We start from the raw sequence: 16,219 nt of genomic DNA on the forward strand, positions 1-16,219 counted from the left end.
CTACCTATAAAGTTCTTTTCTGAAAAGCACTGGATTGTATTCTGGGAAGAGAGAGACATAGCGCTTTTCAACTTTTTGTAACCAGTTAAATATTCAACTTGTTTCCTTTGCTCAGAATTTCAGGAGAAAATGCAGAAAGAACACTGAAGTTGCTAAAACATTTTTTGCTAATGTCCAAAACATGAAGGAAAAAACCCTCAGGTCAGTTGTTAACTTGCTCATTAGGCCAGATCCACAGTTGTTAGCAAGTGCCATGGCATATCAAAATAGCTGGCCATGCAATGCCCAAGAGTTATAAAATATTTCGTCATTGTTATGCAGTCATCTTGCATTTGTGATATCTATGCATGTGCAAGTGTGGGAAGAGATTAGCATATATCTTCACACTCTGCCAGCCCAACTGTGAGTAGGAAGAAAACAGTGGGTTAAACTCTTAGCACTGTCACCATATTAATTAAATGTGGTGACGAGTTAGTTAGTAATCACTGCAGCAACAAGTAATCACTTGTGAATTCTTTTTCTCCCATCCCTCTCAGCAAAATGAAATGATGTTTCTTCATGCTCTGTTGACAATATTATTTGTTTCATTTTTCCTATTGCGGGTATTAGTCATTTACTCTTCCAGTAAAAACAAATACCTCCAAGAGTAAAAAACATGATAAAGCTCAAGATGTTCCACTGCTTAAGAATTACAGGATTTGCTTTGGTAATATAACCTGAGGGAAACTGGGAATTCATTTTGGTTTCTGACTTCAAGGTGAGTATTGGCAAAATGAACTTACATGTCTGTAGCAGAAGCTAGAGCACCAGCAAGCAAGTCAAGATCTGCTATACCATCTCTGCAAAAAGCTGCATCGCATTTCAACAGTTAATTCACATCAAAGTCTGTTCTGCTACAGCTATATTATTTGTACGTGAGTAAGCTGGCTCAAAGTTAGTTGTGGTATGCCTTCATAACTTTGGTCAAGCCCATGACAGTGATGAGGCATATCTTTATTCAGGATCAATTTATTATACGTATGGCTCTTTGCCTCTTCTGTGCCAGGCTTGTTCTTTTGTTGACATCCAGGATTTTTTTTTATTTTTTATTTTATTTATTTATTTTTTTAAAGTTTCCTGAATGGAAACCCCTCCTCCTGTCTGACTGTTGTGTAACTGACACAAAAATTCAAAGGCCTTGACATACTGTACTGCCAGTGACAGGGCTTTCCACAAAAATAAGAAAAATCAAATGTACATATAAACCTTCATAAAAATTAACGTAACTTACGGTCTCCACACAAACCTTTTTTAGTGTATCTTTCTCAATCAGGCATTTACAGATCTCAAAAAAGACAGCTGAATCTAGCCAGACTGTAATCATCTCCTCTAGGGATTAACGATCCTCAGGTTATCTGGTATTACTCACACTCAAATAAACCCCCAATCCTCCATGCTAATTTGTTCATATAACAAATTCCCCATTAAATACCACTTATGCCTCATTTCTCATCAAAAAGCTTGAGGTTCTTATCACCACCAAGCTAGTAAAACTTTTTGTCTTTTTTCACATGCCATTTTCATATTGTCTTCCTTTCTCCTCTACTTGCTTAGCATGCTATTCTAGCCAGCGTTTCTCTTTCTCTAGCAGCCAGTTTACATTTTCATGCATGAAAATCCTGCACACGCTGATCCCTTCCTATGCAATTCCCCAAAGACATTATCCACTCCCCACTTCAGTTCATTTTCAAAACTCTTTGATGGAGCTATCTGATGCTATATGCTTTACCAGGGATATGTAGGAAACAAAACAAAAAAGCAACAGCAAAAGAAGTATTGTTCTTTCATTTTCCACACCATTCTTGAATCATATACTCTTACTCATGACCCTTTCTAATGACGACCCTTGCCCCTAATTCAGCCTTACTAAGTTTCCTAAGGTGCTTGCAAATACCTCACAGGCTTGGCAGAGCAGGTTTCTTATCTTGTGATCCACTTGGGAAGCTCCTGTCCTAGTTTCGTACCCTATCTGTGTAAGAAAACAGTATCAACAAAATTATGGAATAATGGTATTGACTAAGAACAACTGCAGCCTATTGCATTACGTTGTAACGTTCTTAATCCTTTCTAATCTACATCCTTTCAGCATTTTGAAGCTACAGCGCAACTAATAACTAACTTTTGCAACAGAGCCTTTTGCCATTGGCAAATATGGTGCAAATATCTTAGTGGCTCTGGCAAATCTCTCAAATATCCTGATACAGAGCACTCTAAGATTACTTCTCTGCCTCTTCCCCACTTGCCAAGTGCTGACTGTGCTGAGCAAAAACTTCTGGGAGCTGCTTCACCTTTCACCCTAAATGATGGGCTCCCTGTAAAGCAGTCTCTTCCCTGTGCCATACTGGTGATCAACAGGGATGTTAAGAGACAGAAGACTGAAAGGTAATTCTTGCGTCGGACCCTCCACTTTGAAATCCATCCCGCTGCTTGGTCATCGCAGTTGTTTTTGCTGTCCTTCTAAATATTTTGCAGAATTTCTCCTTTTCACCTTAGGTATTCAGTGATGGAGGTGGGTATAAATTCTTTGCTCAACCAGAAGAAATCTATGTTGAGACGTACACTTGCAGCAGTGAAAAAACTAACATTATAGGGAAGCTCAGTATGTAAAACAATTTTTTTATGATGGATTGTGTTAAGTTATGAACTTCTTTGTGAAGCACCCAGGATTTCTAGAAAATAGACTGTTTTATTAGTTAACAAATGCAGGCACTAAATTACCTACCAGTACAAAAATTATAAAACCCTAATATAAATATTTAACTGCATAAACCAACCAAATAAATAGCAAGATTTTGCATTTAGGTTCTGAGATGGTTGGAAGTGCCAGAATTAGGGATGTTCCCATAAAATTCCACTTTGTTTGTTAGATGTTATGAAATGATCACACATGATCACATACTATTTTACACATCTCATTCAGTGCAACTCTCTGCTAGTTCAGCAATCCAATACTTCTTTTCTCTCCATCGCTCGAGGTCTGGATCTATTCTTCGTTTATGGGTCAAACTCTACACTTATCATTGAATTAATTTCCTCCTGAGATTATTCCATGGCCCTTTATCTGTATTCCTTAAATCGATAACAAATATTAATCAATTTATAATACTTCCGCAGTCTTATTATTGATATGTCTTGTTCACATGCATTTTAATGCACAAATAAATCCTAAAATTTAGAAAGTAGCAAAGATAAATTGTCTCCATGGAATTTCCAGTCCCCTATATATTTTTGATTAATTACAGATTTTGCTACGTGTCTTCTGTTCCTGCCATAGAATGCTTGCTCATATAAAGGCATTTTATATTTTCCTAAGTGTGAAATTAAATTTTCAAAACTATCACTCATTTAAATATTATTTTTCCTATTTTCTAGGGAAAGATACAGAACTTTTCTGGCTTCTCTACCCAGACACTTCCTGACAGCAGGTCCCTCTCACTGCCTGCACATTCAATGAGTTAGTGAAGGACTTGAACACAACCAGACCCAAACTTGCAATCTGCCTACAGAATTACGCATACAAATATCTTTGCACAAGCAATCATGCATGCACAAGCAATTACACATACAGATACACACACATAAATGCAAGTGTACACAGAAAAGTTGCTGCATAAAATAAACCATCAACAGAAATTGCCTCTCAGCTTACAGCTAGCGCGTTTCTGGGCGTGTGGCTCAGGATTTGCCTGCAGTAGGCTAGTTCAGGCAGATTTCAAGCACCAGATGGCTCTCACACTCCACGTAACTCGGAAGCAGCTACTCAGGTCCAGCAGCACCCTCTCTCAGGAGCACAGAGCCCACCCGGCAGAGAAGAACCTAGGTGCCCCTAAACGGCACCGCGATCCAGAGGCGGGCAGAGTTACTGCGACCGACCCAAGACTCCACCAGGGAATGTTTCATGTCTGTTGCAGTTGTCTCCATCTCTCTCTCTCCTTTGTCACGTGCTGTCTCCACCAAGAGCGGAAAAGCTTACGGATGCCACACCAGGGCTGACAAAAAAAGATTTCAGCCGGTGACACACTCGTCACTGTAAACAAATAAGAAAGGGAGTTCCTGGGATAGGAGACGGCGGGGTTTTGGCTGCAGGGACCAGCTCCTCTGGTCTCTCCTAGGAGGGTAAGAGAGCAAGTAAAAAAGGTTACAAGTGGGAGAGAGTGAGGGTGCCTGTGAAAGGTTGTTTAGGGAATGCATCCCTAGCCCGTGACACAAACAAGCTTGTGAACTGCTGAGTCTATGTTTGTAAAACCTAAGAGCTACTCCTTGTACCTGCAAGGCCCAAAAAAAACCAACCCAGTTCTTCAGAAACCAACTAGCTTGTTTCTTTTACTGCTGACATCCACATCCCTGTAGCGGGAAGGTCTGCGTGGATGCTCTGAGAGTGATGACAGGGTGTTGGTGGGGTGCTGTGATGTCTGGACCTAGTTAACATGCCCAGAAGCCCCCAAGTCTTAGCAGCTCTTGGTAAACTGGCTACCAGAGGGACTGGCACCAAAGAGATTTGGAAGGCAAATTAGTAGTAACATAGCAAGAACCTTAGAACAACAGACTCTGCCACAAGTGTCCAAACGCTGCTTAAATGACCAGAGGGGCCGAATCTGATAGGCACACTCAGACCACACCTAACTCATCGGGACAGCATGAAGTTTAGCACAAAACTGATTTATTACTCTCACTATTAAATGCTAAAAAAGGCAGCGGCAACTTGTGTTTTGTATAACAGTATTTCCTAATGTTCTTGTCTGTGAGAAAGCTGAATTCTGTACGCACCTCAGTCTTGATGGGTTTGAACTTACTCCTTCCGTTTCCCAAGAGAGTGTCCCAACCACCAGGCAATAGGCAACGTGCCTTTCACCAACCATTCCTTATCGAGCTGGGACACCATGGCAAGCACCACAAGTAATGTATTTGTGAGAAGACAGACACTGCAGTATCCTGAGGCTCAACTAAGGGGCTGGGGTCAGGGTGGAAAGCAAACATTTTCACGCTTTCACCTGCTGGAGAGAAGCCATGAAGAAGCAGTAAGCAAGATGCAAAGACACTTCAGATTGCAACTGCTTGGTTCTGTTAGATTCAGAGATGTCACTGTAACAGCATGCAAAATCAGTAAGTCGAACAAGTTGCATCCCAAAGGGCAATTCTGGTGTAAGCTGGAAGCTAGAAGCCAAGATAAGCAAAAGGAGGGAGCCATTGGGAAGGAGCTGCTTGTGTTTGCTTCCAGCTTTACAGACTCTAATACTAAATTACTTTGTGAAATTCACCTCTGCAAAAAGCACTGAGACTAGTCACCACTTAAAACCCCTTGAGTGCTTTGCTCAAACCTGGGTACTGAATAAATATTACCCTGGCCCTCTGTGAAGGAGAAATACAACTAGGATCAAATCTGACTCAGAAACTGAGCATTCTCAACAATGGTTGTAATGGCCTGGACACGACTTTCGTTTGACTAGGTTTTGTCTTTAACCCTTATCAGAAATTCATTTTCTATGTGCTACGTATAATATTCACTACATATAATATACCTCTTAATACATAACTGTTGTATATTATTTGAGATCGATCTCCAGCGTAAGACTCCAATCCAAAGCTAATAAAAACCAGCCTAACACTGTTGATTTCAGTGGACCAAATCCACATCTGATAATACTCTTACACAGTATTATGTAACCACAGTTATATTCTTCAGAAATGATGCTGTTAGAAATTGACTGAGTTAGATTTTAGCAACTGAGACACCTGTGAATTCTTCTCCTCTGGGTTTGTCGTCAGCTGTTCCATTATTATTTTAGCAATAGTGCAGTAATGTTTGAAGGCTCTCAATAACAAATCATAAACGTGCTATACAAAAAACAACTGAAAACACCATCCTTGCCTCAAAAAGACTCCATTCTAAAACCAGAAGATCAGGAAATCTGAAAAATTTCCCTATTTTCACATAGGGAAAATACATGTATTTTCAAGTGAGGTGTATATGTCTGTGTATGTATGCATACATATGTATTTTTAATATGTTCGGTCTGACATTTCTATATTTATTTTTATATATATATATTTAGGATACACATAAAGTTAATGTGAGATACCCAAAATATCCTATTAAATGCTTTCTTATTGGTACCATGGCTAACAACAGAGGGTTGTTATCCAACACCATTTCACATGACCGAATAAAAGGTTAAGAGATGTTTCTGCGAGATGAAAAACTTGATTTCACTAGAAATCTGGAGAAGTAAGGTGCAGGGGTAAAATAAATCAGGAAACTGAGCAGCTCTGGAGGTGATTACTAAGAAATCCTGCTCCACAAGAACTAAGAAATATGACAGACTTGATTGTACTCAATAAATCAAGAGAGATATAACAGCCAATTGTCTTCTCGTAACACCGACGCTGCAGATATCATGTCAAGCACTGGTTCTATGGCGATGGGCACAGAACCAAAACACGTTAGATGTAAATATGAAAAACTGCTTATGCAAGCCTCTCCTACAGCTAATTGTTACAGTCTATTTAATTGTATGGTTTGATTGCCACATGTTTTCATCTTCCTGTTGGCGTTTTTAAAAGCTAGCTGATGGGATATGAAGCAAATAGCTAATCCTGTGCCTTTGTCTTCAGAAATACTTCACAAGTCAGAGGTATAAGGTGGTCACAGCTGGTTCTTCCATTTCACTCTTAACAGCACAGCAAGATGGAACTTATCTTAGCAATTTTTCTTGTTGTTTTGACTGTCTTTGTGGCAGGGGCATTCTACTACGAACACCCCAAGGCAGAAATCCCTCCTGGACTTACTGAGCGCAAAAAGATTTACTTTTTTCATTATATACTGAATTTTTGTTTAGGTCTGGTAAGTAAACCTTGCTTGAAGCTGGACTTTTAACTTAATTGCTGATAGAGGGTTTTTTTAGAATCAATATTTAAATATACTGCAAATATTCAGCTTGATTTATTTGGTGATGTGAGCCCCACCACAGGTACCTTCAGCTCGCCTGGATGTGCTGGACTCTACTGCTTGCTGTAGGGCATTAAAGGTGACAATACTGAAAAACGAAATTCTGCAGACAGTATAATACCCTCTTTTTTTCTGACGGCTTAAGTTTTAGTTTTTTAATCCTGTTGTCTCAGTGTTGGAAGGCTTAAGAAACAATTGCACTGCAGTATGCAGAACCTCTTGTCTGCAGGATAGTTTGCTTATTTAGAGAAGGAGCAACTAAATGATGTGTGCATGTCATCTCATTTCTCTTTTACAACTATATCACTCTACTTCTGAGGCATCTAGAAGACAGCTGCCACACTGATGATCTTTTGCTTATCAGTGTGTCTGTACGGCTTCCCTGTTTGAGTTAGCAGACCTTATTAAAACTTTCTTTCTCTATCGTTGTGCCTTGTCATATATCTGATGTTTTTCATCCTTGTTTTCCTTCAAAACTAAAACTTGACTACCAGTTGCCTTTTCTGTTTCAATCAATCATCCTCTCCTGAATTCATTAAGTCACCTCTGTCATTTTATAAACATTTTTTTCTGTGACAACTAAACTTTTTCTTTTAGCCTTTTAAATTTTGAAAAAAATCTTTAGTTTCTTCAGGTTGTATATTACATTTCAGTGTAATTTGGTGTTCTAATGTTATTATTTCTTCCCCCTTTTGCTGCTACATTGCTTATTAAGTTTTGTTTGAAGTCAGCCAGTAAGCTCCCAAGGGCATGACTCATCTTGTCTCTTGAGAAGTGCCTCACCCAGGTCTGAGCACTGCTATGACAGTAAAGTAATGCAATAAAATAGCATAGTGATAGAATTAAGTTTTCTCACCATCTACTATAGCACGTGTGCACTTTCATGTTTTCAAAACGCGGTATGAATGTCCTTTAATAGCTTCACTATACCCATCGGACAAAGTTTATTTCTGTGTAATTCATACACAGAAAGCCAAACTGCAGAATTTAGAAACTCACTAGTGACTAATGTAGTTCTCAACTTCTGATCTTATCGTTTTGTATCCTTTCTGCTGGCTAGTGAGAGGCCAAGGAAAAAGCACTGTACCACATCAGCTCAAAGGAACAGAAAGATCAGAGTAGTAATGTATAGTTATACGAAAGTATAAATGCAAGGAAAGCCTGAGTCATTTAGCAACTCTGGGTACTGCAGTCAGGCCAATTACTTATGCCAAAGTAGCTGGATCCTTTCAAGGGATGACAACCCATAATGTCAAAATTGTAGGGAAAATTACATAAACCTAGTGTTCAGATGAGACAAAAGATGCATCTTATGTGACTGGAGACGAAGCAGTTTCAAGTAGCTTAGAATCTGTGCCCAGTCTAATAAGTTCTATCAAGAATGGTCTGCATCCACCTATAAGGACATATCTAAATAAAAGCAGCCATGTCTTAATGTTATGAAAATTTCTTCATTGAAAAAAATCTGCCTATCTTTTACTTTTTCATCTAGTACTTACTTTATAAGAAACAGAAGAAGAAGAAGAGAAAAGACAGATCAGTAAAGCTGAACAATAGCCAAGAGAACTGCGACTAAACCTGTCTGGGAACTAGAGCTGTGAACACTGAGGGGCTCATTAAATTATATTACCTACTGTGTTAAGAATTCTGTGAACTGCGTGCACCCAGTTTTTTCCAGTGATGATTTAGATAGAAGGGCTGGCACAAAGTGCAACGCAAATGAGTTCTGGGGTGTACATGATAGGCTTCTGCACCTTTACCTGCAGAAAGAGGACAGGGGACCCTAATACCACGGTTAGCATAGCTCTGTCACATCCCTCCCACAGATATTGTGATACCTATGTTTCTGCAGGCCCTGATCCTTTGCCTGAACATGCACCTGGATTCTCACTTTTAATCTAACTTAGGTTCATCTCTGCTTCTCACAAGACTTTTCTCCTGGTGGCTGGAAATCATCAACATCAGTCAGTTGTTCCCAGTGGGATCAGTTTTTCAGTATTTTACTTTGAATGACAACAGTTGAATAGACACTGTTGCATCAATATTGATTGCAGAGGCTGAGCTAGGCAACACTTCAACTGGGGTCACAGTTTTCTAGTCCTGTCCTTTAACCTTCTTATGCCATCAGTAATTCATTAGTAGTATCAGTTTTCTTGGCAACCTTTTGCTGTTTTGTCAACTATAGCATTAGAAGATCTGTAATCATATAACCAAACTGACCAATTACTGATTTACAAATTACATGGTTAAGCAGTTGTATTTATTCGCAAATGTCAAAATGTAGGTCATGTTTGATTAACCAAGTTAATCACCTATAAGGGAGAAAGCTTTATGAAGACCCTGAAAGCTGGATTGCTAGTAATAAAGAAATCAGTGATGCAACGTCTCGATATGTTCTAAGTGTAACTTTATCTACACATATTCCAGTCTTGCAGCAGAGGGGGAAGTGACCACTTCCCCCCCCCCCCCCCCCGCCCCTGAATTTTAGGCCCCAAACTACCTCATTCTGAGGGAGCCTATCTGCTTAGAAAAAGGACTCAAAGCAGAAAACAAAGCAAAAATGCAGACTTCCTTGATTTTTACAGAAATTCTACTCACAGGAACCGCATAATTTAAAACAGCAACACAAGATTAACAAAATTTACTAGGAAGATTGTGTGTGATAACACTAACTACTGATGTCTGCCATAAGTGTCCTTTCCTGCGGGTAATCCATAGCATACAGTCACTTCATTGCTAGCTGTGAACAAGAACAATATAAGCAAATGCTAGTCTCTGTGAAAGTTGAACAGTAAAACTATTGCAAGTTTAACAAAAATGAGACATCAGCTGTACTGCTAACACTAAGAGAAGTCAAATGCTGAAGAAAGAAGTACAAAATTTAATCCAAATAGAGTGGAAATATAGTGATACTGCCTAGGTATTTTTCATCTTGAGCAGGAACAGATTAGATCTGAAATAGCTTAAAGCTATCCAGGTGTAACAAAGTAGATCAGCTTAGACTGACATGAGAATTTTTTGGCCCAAACGTTTAAATATTAATTGCTGAGGTGTGAGAAAATCACCATAAGGTTCAAAATAATACTTGTTCAGGAGGCCAGCTGTAGTGAATATTAACAAAAAAATTTTCCGCAAGCCAAAAAATAGCTTGACTTTGGGCAATCAATGGATTAGTTGTATTTCTTCAGGCAAGGCAAAGTTTAAGACATTTTAACTATTCTCTCCTTATTTTGTTCAGGCACAGGGCCACTTAAATTCCTGACAGTTGGAAGAATTTCACAACCTCTTTTATCTATTATGAGTAGTTTGAGCATTTTCCTACTGATATAAACAGAGCCAGGATTTTGCCACTGCTGTTTTGAGGCTCTTAAGAAGGAAGTCATTACATCAGATCATGGTGTTTCTCAAATATTTCTAATATAATCTACAAATTACTACCAAAGAAGTTAGCTCTATGTTTTTCTAGATAATATTAACACTACAGTCACAAGATTTTTGCCAGAGATGTCGGCATTCAGACTTTTTAAGTAATTTTAGTATGGCAGAGATGAACCAGCTCAAGACACTGTCACTGGAATACATTTTGGCTTCATTGTGTAATTATGATCCAAATCCAGCCTGTAAGCAATGATTGGGATGACCTGAAGACTAACTGCTACAATATCCAGAATAAGTTGATTACCTATATCCAGTCTCTACCTCTGCCAACTCTACCACTTCTGGTTTAGAACACTCCTTCAGCTGTCATCTACTACCCTATTTTCTTCAGTTTTCTACTGATTTCACAATAGATCAGGCTCTTGCTGAAGCAAGACAGTATCAAGGAGCCAATTACTGGGATTCAACCTCTGCGAGAGACTCTCAGCCAGGCTCTCAGCCCTTGCTTTTGGAGAAGCATAGAGGCAAGGCAGAAGGTTCTTCTCAGGCAGCTACAGAAGATAAGTTCAACCATTCCTGTCAGTTCTACCCTTTGAATTTCAAGCACTGGTAGGTATGACATTACAGTGAAGATGTATCCATATCACCATTGTAACTGTCCACTTTGTTGTCAGAACCAGCAGGAGACAAAGTTGGAACTGACCATGAAAATATAAGTTTTCCGTGATCATTCTCCAGGTACAATGGAAATTTGCACTAATTTGTGGTTTCTTTCCCTTTATTAACAGGCAAAGTTTTTAGAAAAATTAGGTCTCACCTCAGAAGTCTATGTCCTCAGGACTGCAATGGATGGAATACCACCATTAAAAGATAATCATCTTTTCATCAAGGACTTAAGGTTTGAAAAGATTAAAGTAAGAATTTACCAGCCAAAAATACCAACCACTGGCCAAAGAAGAGGAGTCCTTTATTTTCATGGAGGAGTTGGACAGTTTGGAAGCATTCGTAAGAAATTTAAGCAACAAGAGCTATAACTACAAATACTATATAGTTGCTGACCTGACACGGTATTTCTTAAATGACCAGAAAAATTAATAGGTTAAACATTATAAAGAACAAATTTACCTCAGGATGGCAGAATGGTTTTTATCTACATGTGGTAGGCACCATGTTAAATATATGCAGTCTAGGGCTTTTTTCTCTTATCATTCAAAGTACAGGGTTTTTTTTCCCCCTTTTGCTCCCTGCTGCTTATGCAAAAGTTGAAAATATCTCATTGTAATTTTATTTTTTAAAAGAACCCAGTTTGTGTTCGTGTGTAAGCTTGCATGTACACGTGAACAGTTGTATGTCTTTATACCGGCAAAAGAAGGACAAAAACTGCATTTTGAAATGGAAAGGGGCGAGAGATTAGGTGGCGTCTCATGCATGAGAAAAGTCATTGTGCTAGATGTTTGACAGTTCTTTTTAATAACTTCTCAGCTTTGATGTTACTTTACTCGTGGCAGCAATGGTGCTTTCTGTTAGCTTTTCACAGAGCTAATCAAAAAAAGGCAGTGGTATAAATTCCAGGTTTCTTACTGGCAAGAAGATTTCCACCGACATTAATGAAACTGGGAGCAATGTCTAGCTTACACCATGCCAACAACAGAACTGAGATAAGAAATTCAGAATATTTAAATTTGAATTATTTTCAAAGAAAGTTACAATTCCATTGAAATATTTTGTTTTACAGGGGCCTATGAAAGAGTATGCCGCTGTTTGGCTAAAAGCAGCAATTCGGTGGTTGTGTCTGTTGGGTAAGTGGACTCAGTCCAGCCACACAATGATAGCCATTGGTGTCTCCTAGGTTTGTAAGTCTTTAATGCCTAGCCAGGGCAAGCCAGGTTCATTGCAAACACCGCACAGAGCACTTAGCATTTAATGATCACGTGTGTTTCAGCAGCACTATTTACTTAGAAAGAATTACTCAGCTGATCCTCACTTGCTTATTTCCAAACAAAATCCATTATAATAATTTTACAACTTGTAGCAATTGTTAGAAGATGAGAATATTTGTTTCCTAAAGCCATACCCAAACTACATTAAGCAAAAAGCAAACATTTTGTTTGAGGTATAACCATCTCTATTAAAGACAGAGTTGTCCAACCTACCAAGCGCTCATTTTTGGTGGTAGTTCTGAAAAACTGGGGGGGGAGCCAGGGGACAAAGCCACCAAAACCACCCAAACTCCACAATTAGCTTGCAATCAACATTTTAAAACTTATTCTGATGAACTGTAATGGACTTCTAAAAGAACCAAGTAAGAGTTCAGGAAAAGTTTGTGTGTCTTGGAATTTGATTAAAATTGCACTAATTACTACTTAAATTCTAAAATGCCTTAAGAGTCATTGGCTTTTACTGATTATGTTCATAAAAAATTCAGCCTATTGAAAAAATACGGAGATTCCTTCATATTTTCATTATAATTTTTCTAAGCTCTTATTCTCTAATATTTTGTTGGGAATTTTTTTGTTTTGATTTCTAACAGCTGATGACTGATTCATACACCCATGCCTTGCCATCTAATTCTAGAATAACTCAGTGTATGTCTTCAGTCACCTAAAAGACAAGTAATTAAAGAATATATTCTACAATTATAGAATAATATACCAAAACCCCTCTATACAATAGCAACAGTAGCAACTAGGACATCATATGCAATTATAACTTCAGTAACAAAGTTATATTAATGTCAGAAAATTTCCTATCTTCAGAGAAGTGTGTGAATGAAGAGATGACAACAGGACCATTCATTCGATATGACTAAGTTTAAAAAAAAAAAAAAAAAAAAAAAAAAAAAAAAAAACAACCAACAACTTTCACTCATATTTAGGTATCGCTTAGCTCCCGAGTACCCATATCCAACCCAGTTTGAGGACTGTCTCGCTGCCACAATACACTTTATGAGGACTGCAGAAGATTATGGAGTAGATCCTACTTGCGTTATCATCTGTGGAGACAGTAGTGGAGGTACACTCGCTGCTGCCGTTGCCCAAGCAATGGTGAACAGAGAAGACCTCCCAAAGCTGAGAGCACAAATCCTGATATATCCTTTTCTGCAGGGTGTGGACTTTAATTTGCCTTCTTATCAGCAGAACAAGGGTGTCCCTATTTTGTTAAAGGAACGAACCATCACTTTTGGTTTAAAGTATCTCAATAAAGACTTATCAATCGTGGAGGAGCTCTCGAAAACTGTTTATATTCCAGAAGATTTGCAATTGAAGTATCAGAAATGGCTGAGTCCTGACAACATCCCTGAAGAATTTAAACCGAGAGACTACAAACCAGGAAAAATACATCTACTCTCAGAAGAACTCCATGAATTGGCCAAGCCTACTTTTGACCCAGTTTTTTCACCACTAGTAGCTGAAGATACTGTTATTGCTCAGCTTCCTGAGACTTTCATTTTGACCTGTGAATTTGATGTGCTTAGAGATGATGGACTGCTGTACAAGAAACGATTAGAAGATCATGGTGTAAAAGTGACCTGGTGTCATCTGGAAGAGGGATTCCATGGCACAGTATTCTTAGCTTTTTATGGTAGGATGCTATCATTTCGGTCTGGAGTGAAAGGCCTGCGAAGGATAGTAGATTTTCTAAACTCGATATAAAACTCCACTTCATGCTTTCCTTTCTTACTGGTTGCAAAAAATTCAAGAAATCCTCAATTTTCCTTTTTCTTAAATTACCTTTGAAATTTCTGCATTGGACCTGTCTTCTTTTTACCTAAGAATCTGATTTGGTGATGGCTTTTGTTCTGAAAGTTTTGGACGTAACAGCATCTAGCAAGATTCAAATGATATAGCTTGTCACTGCTAAGATGTATAAAGTTTGTAGGGACAAACATGAATAAATCTCATAATATAAATAAGTTATCATTGGCATTTAACTTAGATCTGTGTTAAGGGTTTGTATTTGATAACTGTAGTTTCCAAGACAGAAGAAAAGAATTGTTAAATAAAAAAAACCATTGTTATTTAAATATAATTATATTAAATTCATTAATTTATTATTTTGATATTTCCTTAGAAATGTAAGCAAGTATTGCCAAAATCTTTATCTGATATTATTGGACATATTTTCTGCTCACCCCTGGTGTATTTAAACTACAAAAGAAAAAAAAAAAAAAAAAGAAGACACAAAACAAAATGCAAGCTCCCTCCCTTTTTCTTTCTTCTCTGTTCCCTCACCATTTTGATACTATAAAACGAAAACAAAGGAAATTGAGAAAATATGAAAAATAAGGGTTTTTTTTCCAAAACCCAAAGTATTTTTCTAAGAACAATTTTTTTAAATTTTTTTCTAAAAAGTTATTACAGTATTATGCAAGAGTTCTAACTAACTAAACAACCTCAGCAAAGAAAAAGCCCTTACTGTGAACAGCTGTGGGTTTGCCTGTTTATGAAACAGTAGTGCAGGTTTACATTGCTTTATCCCATGCATTCTGATCTCCACAAGCTAAAGTTGTGCAAGTCAGCTGTCATGATTATTTTGTCTTTAATACTGAGCTAATGAAGCTAAGGACTAATTCAGTTTTCAGGCCGGAATTTTATTCTGAAAGTCAGTATAGGAAAAAAAAAGTTTAGGAACTGTAACTTTAAAATTGCGTGGAAAATGAAATTCTGATATGAAGCATACAAAACATAGTAATTATAAACCACTGTCACCAGTGTTAATCATTCCCCACTAATATATATGCATTCCTAACTCCGCCAAACTAAATCATAAAAAAGAATTTGGATGAATATAAAATTCATAGGGTTTAATTAGTGAAAAGCTTTTACCAGATACAATAGCGGCTTGAATCTAGAGAGACACCGCCACACATACGGACAGATTTTAATACAAGTTAAGACTTGCACTGTCTAGCACAGATTTTACAGTGACTCTCTGTACTCCTATTGCAATATAAAGCGGAGTATCTATGCATAAGATCTTTCTCACCTAATGTAATGTAGACATACATCACATGAGGTACCTGAGCAAATCTTTCTGCAAAAGCACATTACAAGTTATACACTAAGCAACTGTGCTCTTACTTAAACCACATTTAAAATACGAATATATCTGTGCATTCCACAGTGAAACAGAGTTAATCAAAAAACATGGATTTGAATATTTTTCTTCTCGGAAAAATATATACCTTCATTACAACTGCAAGTAGCCCAGTATCTCTAAAGTTTCTCTCTGCAACAGGAGTGTCCATCCATAATAAACTTATAATAAACCAGACAGAAAATTGTGAGATTCAAAGGGCCTCTCTGAATATTCATTTCTCACTGTTAGTGAAGAACTCACTGTATCAGATCAAACCTATATACATTGAATTTCACTTTCTGTAAATGGTTAATGCTCCTCCCTACTTTTTTAGTGTAAGGAAGTGTTGCCAACAGGATCATTAGCAAAAGAAAAGAAGGGTGGAGAAAATTAAAGTATTGCAACATTAATGTTCTTATTTCTGTTTATGAACTGTGTTTAGATACCTCAGAAACACTGGAGAAACAAGGCCTGAGAGAGCTTTTTTTTTTTTTAAACTAATGTGAAATGACCTTTGTTTATACAACTTTAGCAATAATAGGAATCATTTAATTTTCTCTTGTTATATTACCAGTACTGTTCGTGGGGGGTTATTTTGTGACTCTTTCAAATCAGAACTGCCACCTGGAATTGACCAGCCTCTAAAACTTCGTTTTTTCCATTCACTGTTGATTTCAACCATGGTCGCGGTAAGTTATCTTTCTTAAAATTGGGGATTTCACTTTTATTTTGGTAGGATTTTTGGGAGCTGGAAGGTATTGCCTTAAGAAAAAAAAA

The 16,219-nt window shown here is 37.8% G+C and overlaps 1 protein-coding gene across 3 annotated transcripts; it reads left to right on the forward strand.

Annotated features, from left to right (window-relative positions):
* Positions 1–6,589: 6,589 nt before the first annotated feature.
* On the forward strand, positions 6,590–14,392 carry LOC112980556 (arylacetamide deacetylase-like 4). 3 transcript variants are annotated; one of them, XM_064525648.1, is made up of 5 exons: positions 6,609–6,671; positions 6,777–6,880; positions 11,152–11,368; positions 12,099–12,162; positions 13,239–14,392. In XM_064525648.1, the coding sequence occupies exons 3-5, from the start codon at positions 11,209–11,211 to the stop codon at positions 14,014–14,016; spliced, it is 1,002 nt and encodes a 333-aa protein (XP_064381718.1). In that variant the 5' UTR covers positions 6,609–6,671; positions 6,777–6,880; positions 11,152–11,208; the 3' UTR covers positions 14,017–14,392. The 3 variants fall into 3 exon arrangements, with proteins under 3 accessions (XP_025951281.1, XP_064381718.1, XP_025951282.1); XM_026095496.2 differs by having other exon boundaries at positions 6,590–6,880; XM_026095497.2 differs by lacking the exons at positions 6,609–6,671; positions 6,777–6,880 and adding an exon at positions 6,887–10,972.
* Positions 14,393–16,219: the final 1,827 nt, after the last annotated feature.

The sequence above is a fragment of the Dromaius novaehollandiae genome, chromosome 24 (assembly GCF_036370855.1).
Source record: "Dromaius novaehollandiae isolate bDroNov1 chromosome 24, bDroNov1.hap1, whole genome shotgun sequence".
NCBI lineage: Eukaryota > Metazoa > Chordata > Aves > Casuariiformes > Dromaiidae > Dromaius > Dromaius novaehollandiae.